Consider the following 22,179-nt stretch of genomic DNA (forward strand, 5'->3'; position numbering starts at 1 on the left):
CCTTGGAGATATCATGTAATAATAATATATAAACAGTATAACTTGGAAACTACATATATTAAGGAAGCAGTTAACTTCACATTAAGTTGATTTTTTATATCACATAATACATAGCACTTTATTTATGTACTACAATGTTATATGTAATGCAGTACTCATACTGGTTTTGACCTTTATTGAAGTCCCATCAGTTGAGAATTATGTAGAATAATGTACTTCTGTAGAGTTGTTTTGAGCAGTCTTGATGTCAACCAGTGTTTATTGAAAACCTACCTTTACTGGCAGATACATTCATCCTTTACTGGTACATACATTCATTTTGAGAGGTGCTCATAACACCTCTCAAAAATTGGTGTTATCAAGTCTTTAATTAATAGAGCACATAATGTGTGCTCTTCTCCCTCAAGCTTACAACAAGAACTTCTCACTATCAAAACGTTAATGGAATTTAATGGTTACAACCTTAATCAAATCCAGCAGATAATTCACTCCTATGTTCCAACACTCAGGATTCTTCAACAGACCACAGAATCCAATCCGTTATATTTCTGTCATCTCTGAATCGAATGGTAGAATTTTGAAGAAGTATTATCTCATTCCTACATATTTTCCTATCAACAAAATTTCTCATCTGTTGCCATCTACAAAAGACAAATGGTCACCTCTATCATTAGCTGGGATTTACCAGACACCTTGTGAATGTAATCTAAGGCAATCTAATCTAATACTTTGAGGCAGACAGGTCATTCTGTGGAAAAAAGAATTAATGAACATCAGTATTATATTGAGTACATGAAACCTCAAAAATCTGGTCTGGCACAACATAGTATTGACACTAAACACAGTATCCAGTGGGATGAAGTTCGTCTTCTCCATAGAAGCAGGTTTAAATAGCCTTTTCAAAGAAAGTTGCAAACCCTTTTACATCGACCAAATCTGAATTGGAATGATTGTCTCTCTCTCTCCCCCCCAAAAGTTTGAGTGATTCTTATTTTATGTAACCATCAAAAATAGTTTTTAAGAATAATTTAATAATATTCTTTATTAATATTAATTTCTAGCATCTAGCAACAGTTTTTAATTGTAAACCACCAACTGCTGTAATCAAAAGAGCCAGATTACAAAGTAATCTGGCTCTTTTGATTACTTGTTTCTACACTGATGATGTACTATTATTTTCAGTATGAAATATCTGTACTTTCATTTCATTAAAGTTAATTACTGTGGTTATCGTGTAATTTATTGTTTCTAGTCATGCAACAGGTACCTTTAAAGATTAGAATTATATACTTGGTTTAATCCTTTATCCAAGTGTAAGCAAACAAAGTTTGCACCTGAAGTATTTTCAGGACTGGGACAACTTGTATATAAAACAATATCTGGAGTGCTGTGTACAGATCTGGCACATGGATTTCAAGAGGATGAAGAAATTTTAGAAAGGGTGCAATAATATTAGCCACAAAAACTGATTGAGAAATGTAATTGACAGAGTTTGGTTGAAAGGAGACTGAAGTCTGATATGACTAAGACACAAAAGCTGTTGAGAGGTGTTTATTTACCAAATAGATAATAGGGAAAGGTTTCCAAAGGGCAATACAAAGGGAAGGGACAAGGAAAAGGAATCATGCTTAGAAGTTATGCAGGAAAGGTGTGTAAAGGAATGAGAAAGACATTTTTGTTGCATGGAGAGTATTGGGTGCATAGAATGCATTGACTGAGAGGATCATGCAAGATTGTGAATGATTTTAACATGTGTCTTGGATCCAGCCTTCTTGGATCCAGCATTTAGCTCTCACAATAATGTGGATATATAGTCCACTATCCTTATCGGCTAGAGGCATTATTTCTAGAGTGGCTTCACATAAATTTTGAGATAAATTTTAGATACTGGCAGCAGTTCATGCCTTATGATATTCAATCTATTTTTAAGATGTGTGCAGATGTTTATTGCATACAATATTGTCTAATATGCTGGCTAAACATTTTATTATATTCCTTGTGCTCCTTTATTTTTTTTAAATTTTGCATGAGCATTAATTTTTCTTATGATTTCTCCATTAGCTTCAGATGTGGAAAAAACTTCTCTTTGGATTATGCTTCTTCCATGCCTTAGTTCAGGAACGTCGTAAATTTGGTCCACTTGGATGGAATATCCCCTATGAATTTAATGAATCAGATCTCCGAATTAGCATGACTCAATTACAGGTAAATTTAACTAACAGCATTATGAGTTCTTGGATAATTGTGCTCCTTAATTATAAAAATTTTTGTATTTATTATTCTGGAGTTAGAATTAAATTTATAGCTCAGAAATAATCTTTTTCATTTTAGATGGTGTTAATTTATGCATGAATGCCTCTACAAAAATCTAAAAATAATGGTAAATAAAGAGTAACTTTAGAGAAATGCATTACAAAACACACAGATTACTGAATATACAAAAGTTTTGCAGTAGATAAATGCTTCATCAGACATTTAAAAAAAAAAAGTTAAAGGACAACATGTTTGGTGAAGGTAGGTCTTGCCTTAGTAACTTGCTTACATTTTATAATCAAGTGACAATGGAGTTGGAAAAGGGAAATGGCTACTCAGTGATATTGCTAGATTTTGCAAAATCATTTGACAAGATTCCATGTAGAACTCTATTGCATAAATTGGAACAAATGGAGATGGTTATGAATCTGGTGATTTGGATTAAAGGCTGGCTAATGGACAGATATCAGTGAGTGGTTTATGGAGGAGTTGGGTCCAGGAAAAGGAAAAGGCAGGTAACCAGTGGTGTACCACAAGGCTCAGTACAGGGAGTTGAAGTTTAGAGGGCATATTGCAAAGATAACCACAATAGCACATTAGATTATGTGGCTGTGGAAGAACATACAAGAAGGAAGAGGTTATTGTTCCCCTATATAAGGCTCTAATAAGACTACATCTGGACTACTGCCCACAGATCTGGACTTCCAGATTCCATGGTGATGAAAAAGTTGTGGAGAAGATCCAGAGGCAAGTGACAAAGATTGTGACAGGTTTGGAATGCTCACTATGAGCATAGATTGACGGTCTGTAGGGTCCAAAAATTAGCTGATAGATGAAAAAGAGGTAAAATGATAGAAGCATTTAAGTTATTAAAGGGATTTTATAGGATTGACACTGAAGACATTTTTCAGTATGACAAAAAAAAGAGAGAACAAGGGGTCACCAGTGGAAGTTGTATAAGAGTGTGGTTAGCAAGGGTGTTAGGACTAGGTGTCTTCTTTGAAGATGGTGAAAGGGTGCAATGGGATTTAAAGAGGTGAGTATGGGTGCTTCATCAGTGAATGAGTTTAAGGAGAAGTATGATAGGCATTTTGTGATGATGGCTAGTGTGCGAATAAATGGATCTCCCACAATGAGTCTTCTGACAACATGGAGATGCCTGTATAATAATAATAATTTTGGCACAGCTTTGTGGTTTGAATTTCAAACCTAAAGTAGAGGACAGATGCATATATAATTCATAATTATCATCTGTACTTGAATGAAAGATGTAAGTTACATCATTTGCCTGATGGAAAAATGGCTGGTAGATACATAAAATCAGCTAATGCCTTTTATTCCCTATAAGAAGTAGGTGAGCCGTTTTAGCCTTATCTAACTTTTGGAGACTAAGTGGGCAGTTCAATCTTCACTGGTAACCAATCAGAGATAGCTGGCCCAAGGCTATCACTAATTAATCAGTATGCAGTGAAGAATGCGGCTAACATGCCGCCATCTCATGGTTCCTAATCCTAACACAATATTTTTAATGTTTGAAAATAGTGTGGGTTCGACGGCCAGTTTCTTGAGTTTATGGGATGAAAAACCCAAGTTCCCTGGAGAAAAAACTCACTTGCTCGTGCCGGAGATCGACTAGCTTGGGAACTGGCAAGAAAAGGCTTAGAAAATGTTCCTCTAGTCAGGGTTTCCCAAATGGTGTTTTGCAGAACACCAGTGTTCCACAGAAGGTGAATAAGTGTTCCGCAAGAAGTTCTGGAATTTGTCATTTGAGTTTTCTAAGCATTTTTCATGAATAAATATTTTATAGTAGAAATATTCAGAGGAAAATAATATTCATGAATATGTCAAAAAAACTCAGACCCAGAACACCTAATAACATCTGTAGCAAATGTTAGTGACCAAGCCATGTATTTTTAAGCATAAGAGTATTAATGAATTATTGTTAATTGTCACACATCGAAACCTTTCAACAAATGTTGGGAAAGAGAACACCGCTGTTTATGACCGGTCATAAAAATTGCCTGCAAGCCGATTATAACAATGGGCGGCGTATCCTCTGTTCTCAAAACTGAAGGAAATGACATCTGTGTAGCAAATGTCAGTGACCAAGTGGCATATTTTTAAACATGGAAATATTCATGAATTATCGTTAATTTTCACACATCAAAACCTTTCAACATTTGGGGAAAGGGAATACCACTGTTTATGACTGATCATAAAAATTGCCTGCAAGCTGATTACAACAATGGGCGGCGTATCCTCTTTTCTCAAAACTGAACGAAATAACATCTGTGTTGCAAATGTTAGTGACCAATCGGCAAGGAAGTATAAAGAAAATTTTTCTACTGAAATTGAAGATCAAGGTAGTCTATATCTGTTTCTCAAATCTAGTAATACTGAATACTTTATTCACAAGTTCATATTGTAGAGTGAAAGTGCTTGTTTCGTAACCATAATGCCATGATTTTTTAAAAGTAATAGGCCTGCAGATTTAAAATTTAATATCAATACGAGACAAGGGAATTTGTTTAATTTTGGTGTAAGATATCACTAGTTGAAGATGTTTGTGACACAACAGATAGTGATTCATCCACCTCCAGCCTGCAGAGCAATCTCCAGGATGTACAAAAGGAGGGGAAAACTACCAGCACACAGGAGAAAAAGTCTGCATTCACTCATAAGTACTCATAATAATGTTATAAATTTTTGGTGATCAGAATGGGATATGCCAATGAAAATCAGCACAAATTAATTTAATGATGTTGGCTTGAGGAAACTACAATATGCTACAAGATTTCATTAGTCCAGTGATTGATAACTGATTTAAATGTAATTTTATATTTGTCAACATGTCACACCATATACATAAGTGTACTAATACTCTTTATGATTATGCCATGATTAATTATTAATTTTGAAATATATCAATAATTAATTAAATAATAATAAATTAATAATAATTAATTAATTATTAATACATTACAGAATAACCAAGGTGTTCCATGAAAATTTCAGGATTTGTGAAGTGTTCCATCGTAGGAAAAACCTGGGAAACACTGCTCTAGTTGGTGACTAGTGAACCCAAATCTTTCGTCATGCGGTCAAGCACTGTAGAGTGCAAACGCCACTTCTACTGAGCTACACAGACGAAGTTACACCATTTTCCTGATGAAGAGATGGCTGGTAGATAAACGATTCATGAAAAAAATACCAATCGTTTCTCCAGTCGCTTGAGCTCGCATTTTGTCCCATGAAGGAGTCTGTGCAAGGATGCAATTTTTTCTGTGTGGCATCTCATTATCCATATTATTACTTTCAACCACTTCCTTCAAACTCTCATTAAGCAACAAATATGTATTTCATATTTTGAATGCCAGGGGAAATAAGAGAAATCAAATGGATTTGCTGATTGATTATTTACCCCAAAATTGTTCAAATAGGTGAAACATGGTTGATAGGATGAGACTTTGAATGGGATAGTAATGGAAGGATGTGATGTTTTTCTTGGACTTAGAAAGTACAAGAAGGAGAGAGTGGGGGGGGGTGCTGCTGCTACTGATAGCAGAATGATTATATTTACACAAAGGGGAAATGCAAGAAAGAAATCATTGCAATGATTTTGAGGCAGTATCATGTGAGGTGGAGATTGACAACAAGAGATATCTAATCAGATGCTGCTAGAAGCCAAGGAATGTTGAAAGTAGTGATGATGAGATGCATAAGCACCTCGAGTTAGTGAACAAGGAAGAACGATTATTATGAGTGATTTTAATTATGGTCATATAGATTGAAATTAAACAATAGCTATTGAGTAGAAGGAAAATTAATTTCTTGAGTTCTTGAGAAACTACTTTAGATAATTTGTAAGGGAGGTCACAAGGATCAAGAGGCTTAGATCTAATCATTTTATCGGAAGATGTGATTGTGAGTGAGGTATCACATTTCCTTTCAGTTGGTGAGTGACCATGAGGTAATCATCTGGATGGTGTCCAGCTACATGAAGACTTCTGTGAGGAAAGGATATATATGGAACTACATATATATTTGACAATATCAGTGTGTGACTGTGTTCCAAAGCTCAAAAGGCTGAATAAGGTGGGTGTCAGATGGATAAATGGTAGATTTAAGCATGCAATCTGGTAAGATGAAGGTACTGTGGAGGCAGCACAAGATGAATAATGATAATAATCAGCTTCATGAAGAGTATAAAGAGTAGGTCAAGTAGGAAGAACAGCAAAAGTGCAGTAAGAGCATAAATGAGCAAATCATGGCAATAAAAAAAAAAATTTTTAAATCCTAGATCATTTTTTTGATATGCAGCTAGAAAAAAATGGAGGATGATTATGAGAAGATGATGTTAATGCATGAAGCTGGTAAATTAGTAACTGCTGGGGAGGATGTAGTTGAAATATTTACTGAATAATTCATTAGTGTTTCATTCTCAACGATGTGACATCATGAGAAATAAGTGTAGAAAATGGGAAAGGAAGTCTTACTTCTGAGTGAGGTATATGAGAAATTAAGTAAGCTTGATGCTATTTGAAGGAATAGGACTTCAAGACATATCACCATGTGTCCTAAGGGAGTGTTCCAGGGACTTGGTAATAGTCTTGGCATACCTGTTTAAAGTCTTGCAACAGAGGTTCCAAGGGAGTGGAAAGAATGTAAAATTATTCCACTTCACAAAGGTGGTAATAATTCTGTCCCTATAAATTATAGGCCAATTTCTATTTCTGGAATTGTGGTTAAGATGTTAAAGAGGTTGGTGAGAGCTAGGACACAGAAGTGGATTGATAACAACAGTCTTGCCTGTGATTATCAGCATGGGTTTGTTAAATGAAAATCATGTTTTACCAAATTACTTATGTACTATAAGAAGGTGCTGAACGCATTGGACAAGGAGATGCATATATAGTGGTATATTTAAATTTTGCAAAGGCTTTTAATAGATTGCCACACAACAAGCTGATAATGAAACTGAAATTGATGGGATCAGATAACAAACTTTTGAGTTGGATAACTAACTGGCTGTCAGATAGGTGGCAGCACATTGCATATGGTGGTGTGTTGTCCCAAAACAAGAAGGTCACTAGTTCAATATCATTAATGATATTGAAACAGGTTTTACTGGTAATATGCAACTGTTTGCAGATGATGCAGAATTGTGCAGAAAAAGGAGGTCAAAACAGATGTTGTGTGGCCTTAAGGGAAGACTTGAGTAAATTGTATGAGTGAGTATTATCAGTTCAATGTTGCAGAATATAAGGTTCTGAATTTGGTAAGCAATGATGGGGTGCAAAGTATACACACTCAATTATTATTATTATTACATGGTTATCTCCATGGGATCACAACACTCATCACAGGAAACCCACTCTAAACTTTAATTCTAGCTATCCATTCCACTCACTCACTCACTCACCACCTACTAAACAAAAAGTCTGTATGCATATCCTTATTAACTACACTCTAATACAACTTCTAGGGATGACCTCTAGATCTTTCTCTATTCATCACGTGTTTTAAAATTTACTTTGTGTCGATCCTAGAGAACCCATTTAATAACTTATAAGTTTCAATCATGCATTTCAAACATTTTAACCTATCCTCATGGTACCATTCTGTTACCATCTTTCTAGTCTCTGAATCCTCTCCACCACATCCTAATCCCCAAGAAACCCATATGACCAAATCTGTGCACAATACTCATGATGCAGTGAATCATAGTCTTATAAAGAGAGATAATAACCTCCCTATCTATACTTGTTAGCAAGTTTTTCAACATCCAAGTAATCCTTTGAGCTATTTTACCATCTTTTTCAGTATGCCTTCTGAACTTAAACACCCTGTCCACAATTAACCCTTTTCTGTATTCACATTAATATCTTTCATTATGCAGTACTTCTTGTTCATCTACTTAATTTCTAACACCAGACTTTCCACATCAGCAACTGCAAAATCTGCTCCTGGATGATACTGACTTTGCAAAAAAGATCACTTACAATTCAACTATTTTTTTTTTTATTGTCACCTGTCTACCATCAGCATTGATTAAAGTCATCCCTCATAATCATTACTTCCTCTTACTTGTGCCAGGTGGCATTTTCCTGAAAGGTTTGTGTAGAGAAGACTACCATTTCAGATGTTTTCTTGACAAATTAATTTAAATAAGTGTGTGTTTAAGTGTAAGAGTTGCAGTAGAAGTTGTGTGCTTGCAGGATTACCAGTGTATGTGGGATTGTTTGTTAGTTTACAAAATTATTAATAGAGTGGTGCATCATAACAGTAAAAGGAAGGATGAGATGTTTACAAGAGTTTAATTTTGATTTTTCGGGTGCGTAAGGGTCAAAGCTATTAAACTGAGAGGAGACCTTCACATAGCCTTTAAAGGAATGCAGAGAACCGACCAGGGCTTCTGACCTAAGGTCCAATCCTCACCTAACCATGGTGCACCCTGTTGGGTATCTACCTGGATACGGAATAAACGAAGATGGGCTGGCAATTTGGGATTTAGCTGACCAAATTGTATTCTTATTGGCTTAAACCAAAATAAAAAATGATTGTACAACATGAAAGAATTTCATGCCCAGTTAAACAAGGCCCCTGTTTTTTTTGTAAAGGAACCAAGGCAAACAGAGAAAAGTCAGCTACTGGAACAAATCCTAAAACCCACAGAAACTCAACATCACCAGAGTTCAAAATCAGTACTATCAACATAAGAAGCCTGAATGGCAAAGAAATGGAGCTAGCTGAGGAATTGGATAAGTACCAGATCGTCATAATAGGGGTTACTGAAACAAAAAAGACAAAAACTGGTGAGATCTTTCTGAGCAATAATACAAAATGTTATATTCAGGCAATGACACTCAAGGGAAAAAAAGAAGTAGCCATAGTATTCAACACTAAATACGAGGCTAATCTTCTTGAATGGCAGGCAGTCTCAAGTAGAGTGATGTGGGCAAATATGAGAATGGGAAACTGGACAGTGAGACTCATTTGAGCCTATCGTCCCACAGAAGGTTCTACTAACGTAGAAGTGGAGGAATTTTTTGAGGCTTTAGAGAAAGAAACTGACACAATGAAAAGGAAAAGTTGGTCCTTGTTGGGGATCTAAATAGCAGAGTAGGAAATGATTGTCAGACATACAAAAATATATTGGGAAAATTTGGAGAAAAGAGCAAAGCTAATAATAATGGCAAACACCTATTGGATTTCTGCTCAGGACATGAACTGGTTATTACTAACACAATGTTCCAACATAAAAATGTGCACAAATTCACATGGAGAGAAGAGGCAAGGAATAAGAAAAGTCTCATTGATGATGTTATTGTTGATAGTGATGTTTTCTCCCTGGTGCAGGACACCAGAGTGTACAGAGGATTTGAAATTGGAAGTGAAAACCATTTAGTCTTGAGGAGGATAAATTGAATTTCATATTGAAAAGAATAACATGTAAGAAAGTTTTCAGTTTTCAAGCGAATAAAAGTTGAGCAGCTCTCAGATGTGAACTGTAGACTAAAATACACAAACATGATTGAAGAAAAAATGAAAGAGTTTGAAAACGGGAACCAAACTTTGGAGATTCGGTGGCAAGCCCTGAAGAAAACACTGATTAATTCAGCCAGAGAGGCATGTGGTGAAGTTGTCTGTAAGGATAGAAAAATCAGAACTCCATGGTGGACACAGGAAGTTAAAGAGGCAGTGAAAGAAAATAAGAAAGCATATCAAAAGTTCCTGGCAAATAAGTCAGCTTGTGCTCTTAGAGAATACAGAGACAAATGTAAGAAAGCTGAAGAACACTTTGTAAAACTAGTTAAACAAAAGTCATGGGAGGACATATTAAGAACATAGAAAATAAATATCAAGAAGGTGGCAAAATATTCTGGAGGTTGTTGAAGAAGCTCAGAAATGGAGGAAAGAATGCTGTAAAATGGGATTAGAGATGATAAAGGTGAAAACAGGAGAAAAAGATATCCTTGAAGTATGGAGTAATTACTTCGAAAAATTGCTAAATGAAACAAGCAGTGATGGCAACACAGTGGTAAAAAACACTGAACAGGCATGCAGTCAGGAATACATATCCATACTTGAAGTATAAAAAGCCTGAAATGTGGAATGGCAGCAGGAGTAGATGATATTAGACCAGAAATGCTCAAATATGGAGGTTGAAGAAGCTCAAATATGGAGGTTCTGAATTATGAAGTGGCTGCACTGCATAATTCAGAAGGCCTGGACAGAGGGACAAATTCCCGATCATTTGAGTATAGCTCTCATAGTATCCATATAGTCCACATGGTTAGTCTAGTGGCTTTGTGCTTCGCGACCATATGCCTTGGGAAGTAGTGTCCTAGGTTTGATTCCCGTCACCGACATGAGGAGCTTAAGGATCTTTCTCAGCCATAGCCAAGTTAGCCGGTGTCTTGGGCATGGACAGCAGGGTTCCCCCCCCCTAGTTTATATAGGGTGTTTCATCCCGCAAGCAGGCAAACCGGCCCCTTGAACACATGGATCTACAGCCATAAATACTTAACCTTCCATGAGGGGGCTAGACTCGCCCCAATAGGTATGGGGGGAGAAAAGGGGGGAGGAACTTCATACGAATAAATAAATAAATAAATAAAGTACATATATAAAAAGGAAAATAAAACTAAATGTGTAAATTATAGAGGTATTTCTTTACTGAGTGTTCCTGGTAAGATTTATTCAAGTATACGTGAGAAACGATTGAGAAGAATTGTGGAAGAGAAGCTTGGTGAAGAACAAGCTGGATTGAGGCCAAACAGAGGCTGTCAGGATCAGATTTTCACTTTACGACAAATAGTTGAGAAATCGTGGGAATATAACAAAGATATGTATTTAAGTTTTGTAGATCTTGAAAAGGCATATGACAAGTTGCCAAGAGAGAAGCTATTCGAAATGCTACAGTTATATGGTATCAATGGGGCCTTATATCAAGCAATACTTAATCTTTATTTGAGTGTAAGTCAGCAGTTAGAATTGAAGGAAGTACAGGGAGATGGTTTAATGTTAAATCTGGTGTTAGACAAGGATGTACATTATCTCCTCTGTTATTCATTATCTATATGAATCACATTATGAAGGAAAGTGGTATTAAACCAGATATCAAAATTGGAGATGTTAATCTCAACCTTTGCTTTATGTGGATGATGTTATACTTCTAAATAAATCCAGTACAAATCTGCAAGATTCCCTGACTAAAGTGAATAACTGTTGTAATAGATATGGTATGAAGGTCAGCATTAAAAAGACAAAGACAATGAAAATAGGCAGAAACATTGAAAATATCAACTGCATTGTGAATGGAGAACCTATAGAACAAGTAAAACATTTCAGCTACTTAGGCACAATTTTTAGTGAAGATGGTAAATTAAATATGGAAGTAGAGAACAGAATCATCTAAGCTGGTATGGTAGGAAGTCAGCTGAATAAATTCATATGGAATAAGAGTGAAATTAGTCAAAACACTAAATTAGCTATATACAAGACAGTATTCAAGCCAATTTTAACTTATGGATCTGAGAGCTGGGTCAAAAGTAAAACGCTTGACCAAAGACTAGAGACTGCAGATATGAGAGTCCTGAGAAAGATTAAGGGCATGAACAGATGGCATCAGTAGCAATATCATATTAAAAATGAGGATATTACGAAAGAACTTGACATTTTCAGCATCCAGGAATGTTAGCAGAGCTAATCTCAGGTTTTATGGTCACTTAAACAGAATGGGCAAGGAAAGATTAGCAAAACAAGTGTTCTCTGCCAGGTTGACAGGATAAAGACCCAGAGCAGGACCATGATATAGGTGGATTAATACAGTGAAAAGTGCGTTAGAAGATATAAGATCTGATAATATTGGAGTCTTGACTGGTAACAGACTGATTTGGAGCAAAATTGTAGATAGGAAGTTAGTAATGATGTAATTTTTCATGTAGTACTATCATATCCTGTACACCACATGAAGGTATATATCAGGAATTTTATGATGATGATGATAATTTTGATTTTAGTCATTTTGTGAAATGTAAGGTTTGCTATATGTATTAGCTTGATATTGTAGATAAATTATGGATATTTAAGGTGGATGGAAGGAGGGTGTGTCTGATGTGTCATCTGAATGAGGACATGATGAACAGTAATGTATTGGTAACTGAAGGTATTACTAGTGAGAATGCCATGAGAAGGATGAATGCATGTCTGATAGCAAAATGAGAGAGTGTAAAAGAGCAGCAAAAAATTGGTAAAATGTTTTGAAAAAAAGTGAATGAACGATCTAATGAACTTAACAATTAATGGTATTATGAATAATGAAAGCAATATGAATGAAGCAGAAGTTGAAAAACAGAGTGCAATTAATGATAAGGTGGCAAGCAGCATTGACAACAAACAAACATGTATGACTTCCAATAAAATTAAGAGAGTGATAGACAATGAAAAAATTTTCACAAGGTTTGAAACCTGAGCTGATTAATATGAGTCCAGACATGAAATGGATGCAGAGTGGAATGAAAAGAATTGTAGACATGTATGGAAGAGTGAAGAAGATGAAAACAGATCATGTCGGTATGAAAGAGTGAAGATGAAAATGAATGATGTCGGTATGAAAGAAATAACAAAAGACCTGCAAGTGGAGTTGCTTACAGATCCGATTATTAGAGGTGTAGTAAATGAGAGAATTCACAAGGTTTGTATTCTTGGAGGTAAAACGAATAGAGTGATTGAGGTATTGGATATGAAGAGTAAACGAGCAATAGAGTTGGAAGTGATAATACGGACAAATGACTTGCTGGGAACAAGGAAAACGTAAGATTGGATATCAGGAGGTTGTTAAGAAAGATAAAAGATAATAGTGTGATAGGAAAGGTAGTCAGATTGTTGCTAGGTATGACAGTTAAGAGAGGAGGTGGAGAAAAAGAATTATAAATGATATATTAGCAGAAATGTGTGAAGAGAAAGGAGTGCAGTTTGTTAATGTGGAGAATGAGTTTGAAGGATGAATTGAATTGTATAAGAGTGATGGAATACATTCAGATGGTTTTGATATGAGTCATTTGTAGAGGCTGCTACTGGAAGATAGAGAAATGAGTGCAGAGAATGAATCCGTTCAAGTAAGAAGTGATGTGAAAGAGCGGAAGAGTAAGGAAGGAGAGATTGAAGTGCTGCTTATGAATAAAGAAGTGGGTAGCATGAGTGTAGATAATATGACAAGTGTGCAAGAGAAACAGGGAAACATCGAGACTTGGGGGGGGGACAGGGGAACAGAGCATGAGAAAGGTTGATGCTCCAAGAGAATATGAATGCATGTGTAGACAAAAAAAGGAAGTAGATGACCTGAGATCAAGGGAAAACAGTTGGATTTGAAGAAGGTTCTAAGATGAATAAGAAGAAAAGAAATAGCTCAAGTTAAGTATGGAGAAGTCACATCAGTGATACTTGTTATAGATCCAGGAATAAGCTGCTGTGTTTGTATACAAATGCTAGAAGTGTAAGAAACGAGTAAGAAGAGTACGATGTGTTTCATGAGGATAGAAAGGGTAAAAAGAGAGGGGGGAGTGCTGTTGATGACAGAGACAGAATTAAGTCCATACAAAGTAGAGATGCAAGTAGGAAATAGTGACAGTATGGTGTGAGATAGAGGTGAATAGAATGACATACTTAGTCGAATGTTGTTATAGACCTGGTAATGCGAATAGTAGTGACCGTAAAATGTATAATCAAATTAGTGAAGCAAATAAGAAAAGGGTGATCATTATGGGCGATTTTCATTATGGCAGTATAGACTGGGATGATGAGATAGCAACCGGAAGTAAAGAAAATGAATTTCTTGAGTTTTTGAAGGGACAAACTACCTCAGGCAGTAAACACAGGACACACACACACACACACACACACACACACACACACACACACAAGGATTGAGGATCTTGGATTTGATCATCTCATCAGAGGATGTTGTTATAAATGATGTGTCAAATCATCCTCCAATTGATGAAATTGTATATTAGAAACTGTAATAATTCCACTTCCATCTTGCCATGCTCCCTTTCCTTCTTCTAGTCTATGTCACCATAGTTGAAGTTGAAGTCTCCCAAAATAATTACTCAACCTGCAATTATTTGTGCTAATCTGTTTATGAATGACATCTACATCTATCTTGCTGTGTTCCCATGGTCTCTAGCACTAACCAACAATATAATTGTCCTACTGGCCTTCATCTTGCACCAGATAGGATAGCCTCAAATGAAACATCTTTCCTAGACCTGAATTCTTCTTTAGCTTTTAATTTTGTTGGTTTAAGTTTATTATGTATCATCAGCAATACCCCACCTCCTGCCTTATTCTCTCTATCTTCTCTGAAAATACAAACCCTTTACATACTGTTGCTGTTACTATATCATTTTCTGTCAACCAGGTCTTACTGATGCTTATAATTTTTGCCCAAATCGAGCTGACAGTGCCTTTATGTCTGGTACTGCTGGCATTCGTGTATATGTGTTCCAACATCCCACTGGACTCACAGTTGCCCTTCTGTAATATCATTACCAACCCATTCAGAATGAAACGTGCTAAACTGCCTTCTCCATAGCATAGATAATTCAGTACACGTGCTCATTTGTTTCAGGGTGGCTGAACCCACACTTGATGGCATTTCGCCTAATACTTCTAGTTTCAATGAGTTTTTCCACCCTCTCCCTGTACTCTTTTCAAACATCTAATTTCACCTGATCATCTGATTCCAATCTTTGAGGTTCTTATTTGGTTTTAAAACAATGTGGGATTTAATATCCCCTTAATTTGAATAATGATTATATCGCCGAAATGAAGCCTATTGGCTCTTTATATTTAAATAACTTAATGGTTGCACCTGGTTGACAACTCATATAGCAAAGTATATAAGTTCTTTTCGCTATACCCTTTGGTCTAGCTACTCACTGATGAAGCCTCAAAAAAGGCTGAAACCGGTTCTGGGTAGTGACCTCCCACCATAATGTAATAACAGCATACATTTCCTAGGAAATGTGTTTTTACATTATGGAAAATACCTAAGAATAGCGATCTGAACTTTCCCCACCTTTGCAACGAGTTGCCCGAGATTGTACTACGTACTAGAACTACTTGCATTAGCTCACGCTAGTAATTCGCCGATACTTTATAGTTTACTATATTCAGCATGAAACTCTCTGATTCCAATCTTTGAGTTTCTTATTCAGTTTTAAAACAATGTGGGATTTTTATTATTATTATTATTAAACAAGACCTCATGGAGTCAAAGACTCATCTAGGAGGTCCTTTTATCTCACACACATCTCATCATATCGGGTCTTAAACACATTCAAACTCCTTGCAGACACCACACTCTCAGGCAAGGCATTCCAATCATTCACAACTCTGCAAGAAAAAAACCTGCCTCTCACTCCCCTACTCACACCCTCTTTATACAGTTTCCAGGGATGACCTCTGGTTCTCCCCTGATCTCCCACTATTCGCTGTAGAACTTCTCCACCATTGAGCCTATAACAACCCCTTACCAACTTGTAGGTCTCTATCATATCTCCCCTCTTCCTTCTCTCCACTAGACTCTGCAAATTACATCTTTTCAATCTTTCCTCATACTCGACATTCCAGAGGTCAGAAACTACCTTAGTCAGTCGCCTTTGGACCCTTTCCAACATCTCTTCATCCTTCTGAAAACCAGGTGACCAAATCTGGGCACAATAGTCCATGTGTGGCCTAATCAAAGCCTTATACAATGGAACAAGAATCTCCCTACTTCTACACGTCAGTGTCCTCCTCATCATTCCAGAAGTCTTTGTGTTGTCTTCACAATTTTGGCGATGTGTCCCCTAAATTTTAGATCCTTATCCACTATCACATGCAGATGTCTTATTTCTTCCAACTCAAACAATATATTCTCACCAAGCATAAATTCTGCATCCCATCTTTGTTTTCCAAATTTTAAAACCATACATTTTGCAACATTGAACTCACATCCCCATTTGCTTGCCCAATCACTCAATTTATTCAAGTCTTCTTGCAAGGCCACAACATCTTCACTACTCTTTATGGTTCGTCCCAACTTTGCATCATCTGCAAACAACTGAATATCTCCATCCAAATCTTCGCCCATATCATTAATATACAAGTTAAATAGTAATGGCCCTAAAACAGATCCCTGAGGCACTCCACTAGTCACTTTCCTTTTCATGGATATTGCACCTCCATACACAACTTGTTGATACCTATCAGATAGCCAGTCTCCAATCCAATGCACTAATCTAATATCCAACCCCATCTTTTCTAGTTTGACTGTCAACTTATCATGAGGTACTCTATCAAAAGCTTTTGCGAAATCCAAGTATATTACTGTGTATCCTTCTCCTCTGTCCAAGGAAGCAGTCACTTTATTGTAATAAGTAAGTAGATTACTAAAACACGACCTCCCTTTAGCAAATCCATGCTGTCCATCAAAGATTATACCATTCTTGTCAACCCAACTCTGGATCCTAGTTCTCACAAGCTTCTCCAACAACTTAACCACAACACTTGACACACAGATAGGCCTATTGTTTGATGCTTGAGTTTGATCACCTCCTTTATGAAGTGGCACAATCTTGCCCTCCTTCCACTCTTTAGGGACTTGAACAAGTGCAAGACTCGTATTAAAAAAATATGTCAAGGCAGGTGTCAACTCTCTGGCACATTCCTTCAGAATACGCTGTGATATATTATCAAGTCCCACAGCCTTATTTACATCTAGTTTACTCAACTCCCCAAACACCTCTTGCTCACTTACAGTCAGTCTCTCCTCCCCATCATCAACTGCTCTTAATCTCTCCATGAAGTCACATTCACAAGATTGAAAGATCTTTATGAACTGCTCATTAAGTATCTCCACCACACATTCTGCAACAGCTGTCTTTATACCATTTCCTCCAATCAATGTCATCCTTCCATAATCATTCTTTCTTTTGCTGGCTACATATCGAAAGAACTCCCTAGGATTCTTTTTAGCTTCATTAGCTAACTGCTGTTCATACCTCTCTTTAGCTACTCTCACCAACCAAGTCACTCTCCTTGCCTGGTCTTTGTAGAACTCATGAAATTGGTTACTTCCACTTCTCTTATGCTGCCTCCACAATGCCCTTTTTCTCTGTATTGCATGCTTAATCTCTTTATTCATCCATCTCACACCTAACTTATTTAACCTTCTCACCCGTGGTATACATTTAGACATTGCATCCGCTAAATATTTTTTGAAAATCCCCAAAGCTGCATTGATCTCTTTTCCAGCTAACTCCTCATTCCATGCTACACCTGCAAGCTGTCTCCTGAGCTCTTCATAATCACCCCCCTTGTAGTTCCACGTATACCCTTTTTTCACAGGGGTCCTTGCACTACTGGCAACCACCCAAGTAATCACCTCATGGTCACTTTCACCAATTGGTGGATGATTTGATACCTCATTGATAATTACATCCTCCGATGAGATGACCAAATCCAAGACCCTTAATCCTCTTGTGCCCTCTGTTACATACTGTCTGAGGTAGTTATCCCTCAAAAACTCAAGAAACTCATTTTCTTTACTTCCAGTTGCTATCTCTTCATTCCAGTCTATATTGCCATAATTAAAATCACCCATAATGATCACCCTTTTCTTATTTGCTTGGCTTATTTGACCATACATTTCACTATCACCACCATCCACATTACCAGGTCTATAACAACATCCCACCAAGTATTTGATTCTATTCATCTCTATCTCACACCATACTGCCTCAAAACCACTGGCCCCATTTCCCCCTTGCATCTCTACTTTGTATGGACATAACTCTTTCTCTATCATCAATAGCACTCCCCCTCCCTTTTTACCCCTTCTATCCTCACGAAACACATCATACCTTTCCATCTCTATTCCTGTCAGGATGTCATCCTCATCTAACCATGAATCATGTTAATTTGAATAATGTTTATATCGCCGAAATGAAGCCTATTGGCTCTTTATATTTAAATAATCTAACTTCACAACTATTCAAATGCAGTCCATCAGGCATATTGTCCAAATAATCTATACAACTGCATGGCATTTCTCCTGCACAATCTTTTTATTGACTCATTAGCAATCATGGCCCTCTTCTCAGGTTTCTCATATCATACCGAGGAAGCAGACTCAGAACTTTATTTTCCACCCTTCATTTTCAACAACTTTTTCATATTATTCCCTTGTCATATTTCACACCTTTCAAATCATTAATGCCAGCCAAAAGAATCAATTCTTTCACTTCTGTCCCTTGAAAATTAACAACTTCACTAACATCCTTGATCTTCACATTTGAGAAACATGCTTTCATCCCTTTCTCATTAAGCCCATCTCTTATCATTGAATCTCCATACAATACCTTCTATATACTCCTAGTTTCTCACACTTTCATACTTTTCTCATTCACTCATTTTCCTTCCTGACGCACCACACTACAATAATTTTTCTTCAGTTGCTCTAGCTGACATTTTGTTCTATGAAGGATACCATATAAGTGTGATGTTTCACTCTTTACTATCACCTCATTATCTGCATTACCTTTAGCCACTTCTTTTATGCTTTTATCAATATTTCATATGCTATTTTTTACTCCTTCCACATTCTCTCTAACAATTTCACTATCTTACCTTACATAATTAATGCTAGAAGTTTTTTTTTTGTTTGTTTTTTCCACTTGGTTATACAAGAAATTATGTACTTCGTTAATCCTTTATTGTTTATTATTATTATTATTGTTCCGGGAAACTCCAAGGAGTCGACAGACTCATCGAGGGAGGCCCTAACATCATGTCAAGAACAACTATTCAACATTCACACAGTATCTATCATATCTTGCCTTGAACTCATTCACGGTCGTAGCACCCACAACAGACTCTGGAAGCTTATTCCACTCATTTACCACTCTCCAAGTAAAGAACCTAGCTCTAACACCCTTGTCAACCACGCTCTTGCCCAGCTTCCATGCATGGCCCCTAGTCCTCCCACCACCAGTCATATTTCCAAAAATATCTTCTGGATCAATTTTATAAAAACCCTTCAATAATTTGAATGTCTCAATAATATCACCCCTCCTTCGCCTATCGTCCAATTTCTGCAACCCACAAATCTTCAACCTATTCTCATAAGGTTCATTCCACAGACCTGCTATCATCTTGGTCACTCGTCTCTGGACCCTCTCCACTTCCTCCCCATCACGAAGAAACCCTGGTGCCCATAGCTGGGCACAGAAGTCCGGATGGGGTCTTATCAAGGCTCGATACAGAGGAACAACAACTTGTTCGTCTCTGCATGTTAAAGTATTTTTCAGAAGCCAAGTGATTTAGTGAGCTGTTTTAGTTACTTTTGCAATGTGCCCCCTAAACTTCAACTCCCTATCCACCAACACTCCCAAATCCCTGGCCTCATCAATCTCCTGGAGTATGGTTCCACCAATGCGATATACTGCTGCTATTCTTTTCACCCCAAAGTGCATAACCTTACACTTTGCCACATTAAATTGACATCCATTTTTCCTAGCCCAGTCCTCCAAACTATCCAAATCATCCTGTAAAATTTTGACATCCTGTGCACTCATAATTGCTCTACCCAACTTTGCATCATCAGCAAACAAGTGAACACTTCCTCTCAGATCCTTTCCAATATCATTGATGAACAAATTGAAAAGCAGTGGTCCAAGAACAGAGCCCTGTGGCACTCCACTAGTCACAAGACGTCTTTTAGACTCCACTCCTGAATAAACCACTCTTTGATATCTCTCCTTCAACCACCCTCTTATCCATCTCACTAACCCTATATCTATACCCATCTGCTCCAGTTTACTGATTAGGGTTCCATGTGGTATCCTATCAAAGGCCTTGGCAAGGTCCAGTAGTATCACTGTAAACCCATTACCCCTCTCCAGTTCAGCCGTCACTGTGTTATAAAACGTGAGCAAGTTACTGAGGCATGATCTACCCTTCATAAAACCATGTTGTCCCCCATACAATATCCCATTTTCATCTATTCAATCCTGTATTCTTTTCTTGACTAATTTCTCTAAGACCTTGACAATGATTCCTGATATGCTAATCGGTCGGTAATTTACAACAGCAGTCTTGAAACCACCTTTATGCAGTGGAACTATTTTCCCCTCTTTCCACCCGCTCGGGACTAACCCAGACCCGAGACTCAAATTAAACAAAATGGTCAAGGGTACTGACAATTCTTTAGCTGCTTCTCGTACAACACGAGCTGGTATACCATCCAATCCCACAGATGTATTGACATTATCCAAGTGTAAGCAAACAAAGTTTGCGCCTGAAGTATAATCAGGACAGGGGAAACTCGTTGCAAAGGTGGCATAACTTCTTATTACTTGCCTTAGTATTTCATAATGCAAAGCACATCTCCTTGCAGACCCTTCCAATAACTCATAGCATTATTGGAAGGGTCACAGACCGGTTTACGTGTATTATGTGCAGGGTTACCAAAAACTCGTGATCCCCTCAGATCACCCAACAATGAGTGACCGAAGGATCTTTTAACTTAGCGTTTCTCCACTCAGCAACAGGGTCACCATGTTACCGAGAAGAACTCTCAGCGTTGGCTATACCCAGTGACAGGCCCACCCCACATATGAGCAGAGCTGCTCATATTTCATGAGGAGTAACAGCAACAGCTGAGCCTCAGTTAAAACTTCATTGGCTACAGCACTGCCATTTATTGCTCATCAGCCCAAGGGTAACAGCAACAGCTGAGCCTCAGTTAAAATTTCATTGGCTACAGCATAGACATCCATTGTCTATGCTGTAGCCGATACAGCATAGACAATGCGCAGAAACTCTGCTTCCCCAAAATGCCATCATTATCAGGACAGGGGTGACTCGTGGCAAAGGTGGCATAACTTCTCATCACTTGTCTTAGTATCCCATAATGCAAAGCACATCTCCTTGTGGACATGTATAATGCTATGCATTAGGGGAAGGGTCACTACCCAGACCAATTTCAACCTTTATTGAGGTTTCTTCAGTGGGAGCTAGACCCAGAGGTGATACCAAAGTTGAAGTAATGCAGAAGTCATACTTTCTTATATGAGCTGCCAAAAGGTGTCTCACCTTATTATTGAAATCCTCCGGATTAGAGAAAGATGCTGAAAGTTTTTTGTTTTTTCCACATGCCACCTTTGCCACAAGGTGCCCCTGTCCTGATAATACTTCAGGTGCAAACTTTGTTTGCTTACACTTGGATAAAGGATTCACTAAGTATATGATTTATTATTATTATTATCAGCACCCAACCTCCATGGAGTCAGAGACTCATCATGGGAGGTACTCACTATTGCATACAATGCTCATTCAACCGAATCTTAAACTAATTCAATGTGTCTACATCCACAACACACTCAGGCAATGCATTCCACATATCGACCACCCTCCATACAAAGAGTTTTTTCCACATGCCACCTTTGCCACAAGGTGCCCCTGTCCTGATAATACTTCAGGCGCAAACTTTGTTTGCTTACACTTGGATAAAGGATTCACTAAGTATATGATTTATTATTATTATTATCAGCACCCAACCTCCATGGAGTCAGAGACTCATCGTGGGAGGTACTCACTATTGCATACAATGCTCATTCAACCGAATCTTAAACTAATTCAATGTGTCTACATCCACAACACACTCAGGCAATACATTCCACATATCAACCACCCTCCATACAAAGAACCTTCTTCTCACTCCTTTGCTCACACTCTCCTTATACAGTTTCCAGCAATGGCCTCTTGTTCTACTTCCCTCTCCAATTCTATGAAAAATCTCTTCCATGTCTACCTGATAACAACCCCTGACTACTTTGTATGTCTCAAACATATCCCCTCCTCTTCCTCCTATTC

The 22,179-nt window shown here is 37.4% G+C and overlaps 1 protein-coding gene across 1 annotated transcript in view; it reads left to right on the plus strand.

Annotated features, from left to right (window-relative positions):
• The window catches only part of LOC150108079 (dynein axonemal heavy chain 3-like), a 1,881,116-nt gene that overhangs the window by 1,635,444 nt on the left and 223,493 nt on the right, over positions 1 to 22,179 (plus strand). Inside the window, exon 65 of the mRNA XM_090415945.1 lies at positions 2,062 to 2,205. Within this exon, the coding sequence (XP_090272071.1) occupies positions 2,062 to 2,205 (144 nt within the window). The remainder of the gene's footprint in view (positions 1 to 2,061; positions 2,206 to 22,179) is intronic.

The sequence above is a fragment of the Typopeltis vanoorti genome, chromosome 3, assembly GCF_054136105.1.
Source record: "Typopeltis vanoorti isolate ZY-2024b chromosome 3, IOZ_Tvanoo_1.0, whole genome shotgun sequence".
Taxonomy (NCBI): domain Eukaryota; kingdom Metazoa; phylum Arthropoda; class Arachnida; order Uropygi; family Thelyphonidae; genus Typopeltis; species Typopeltis vanoorti.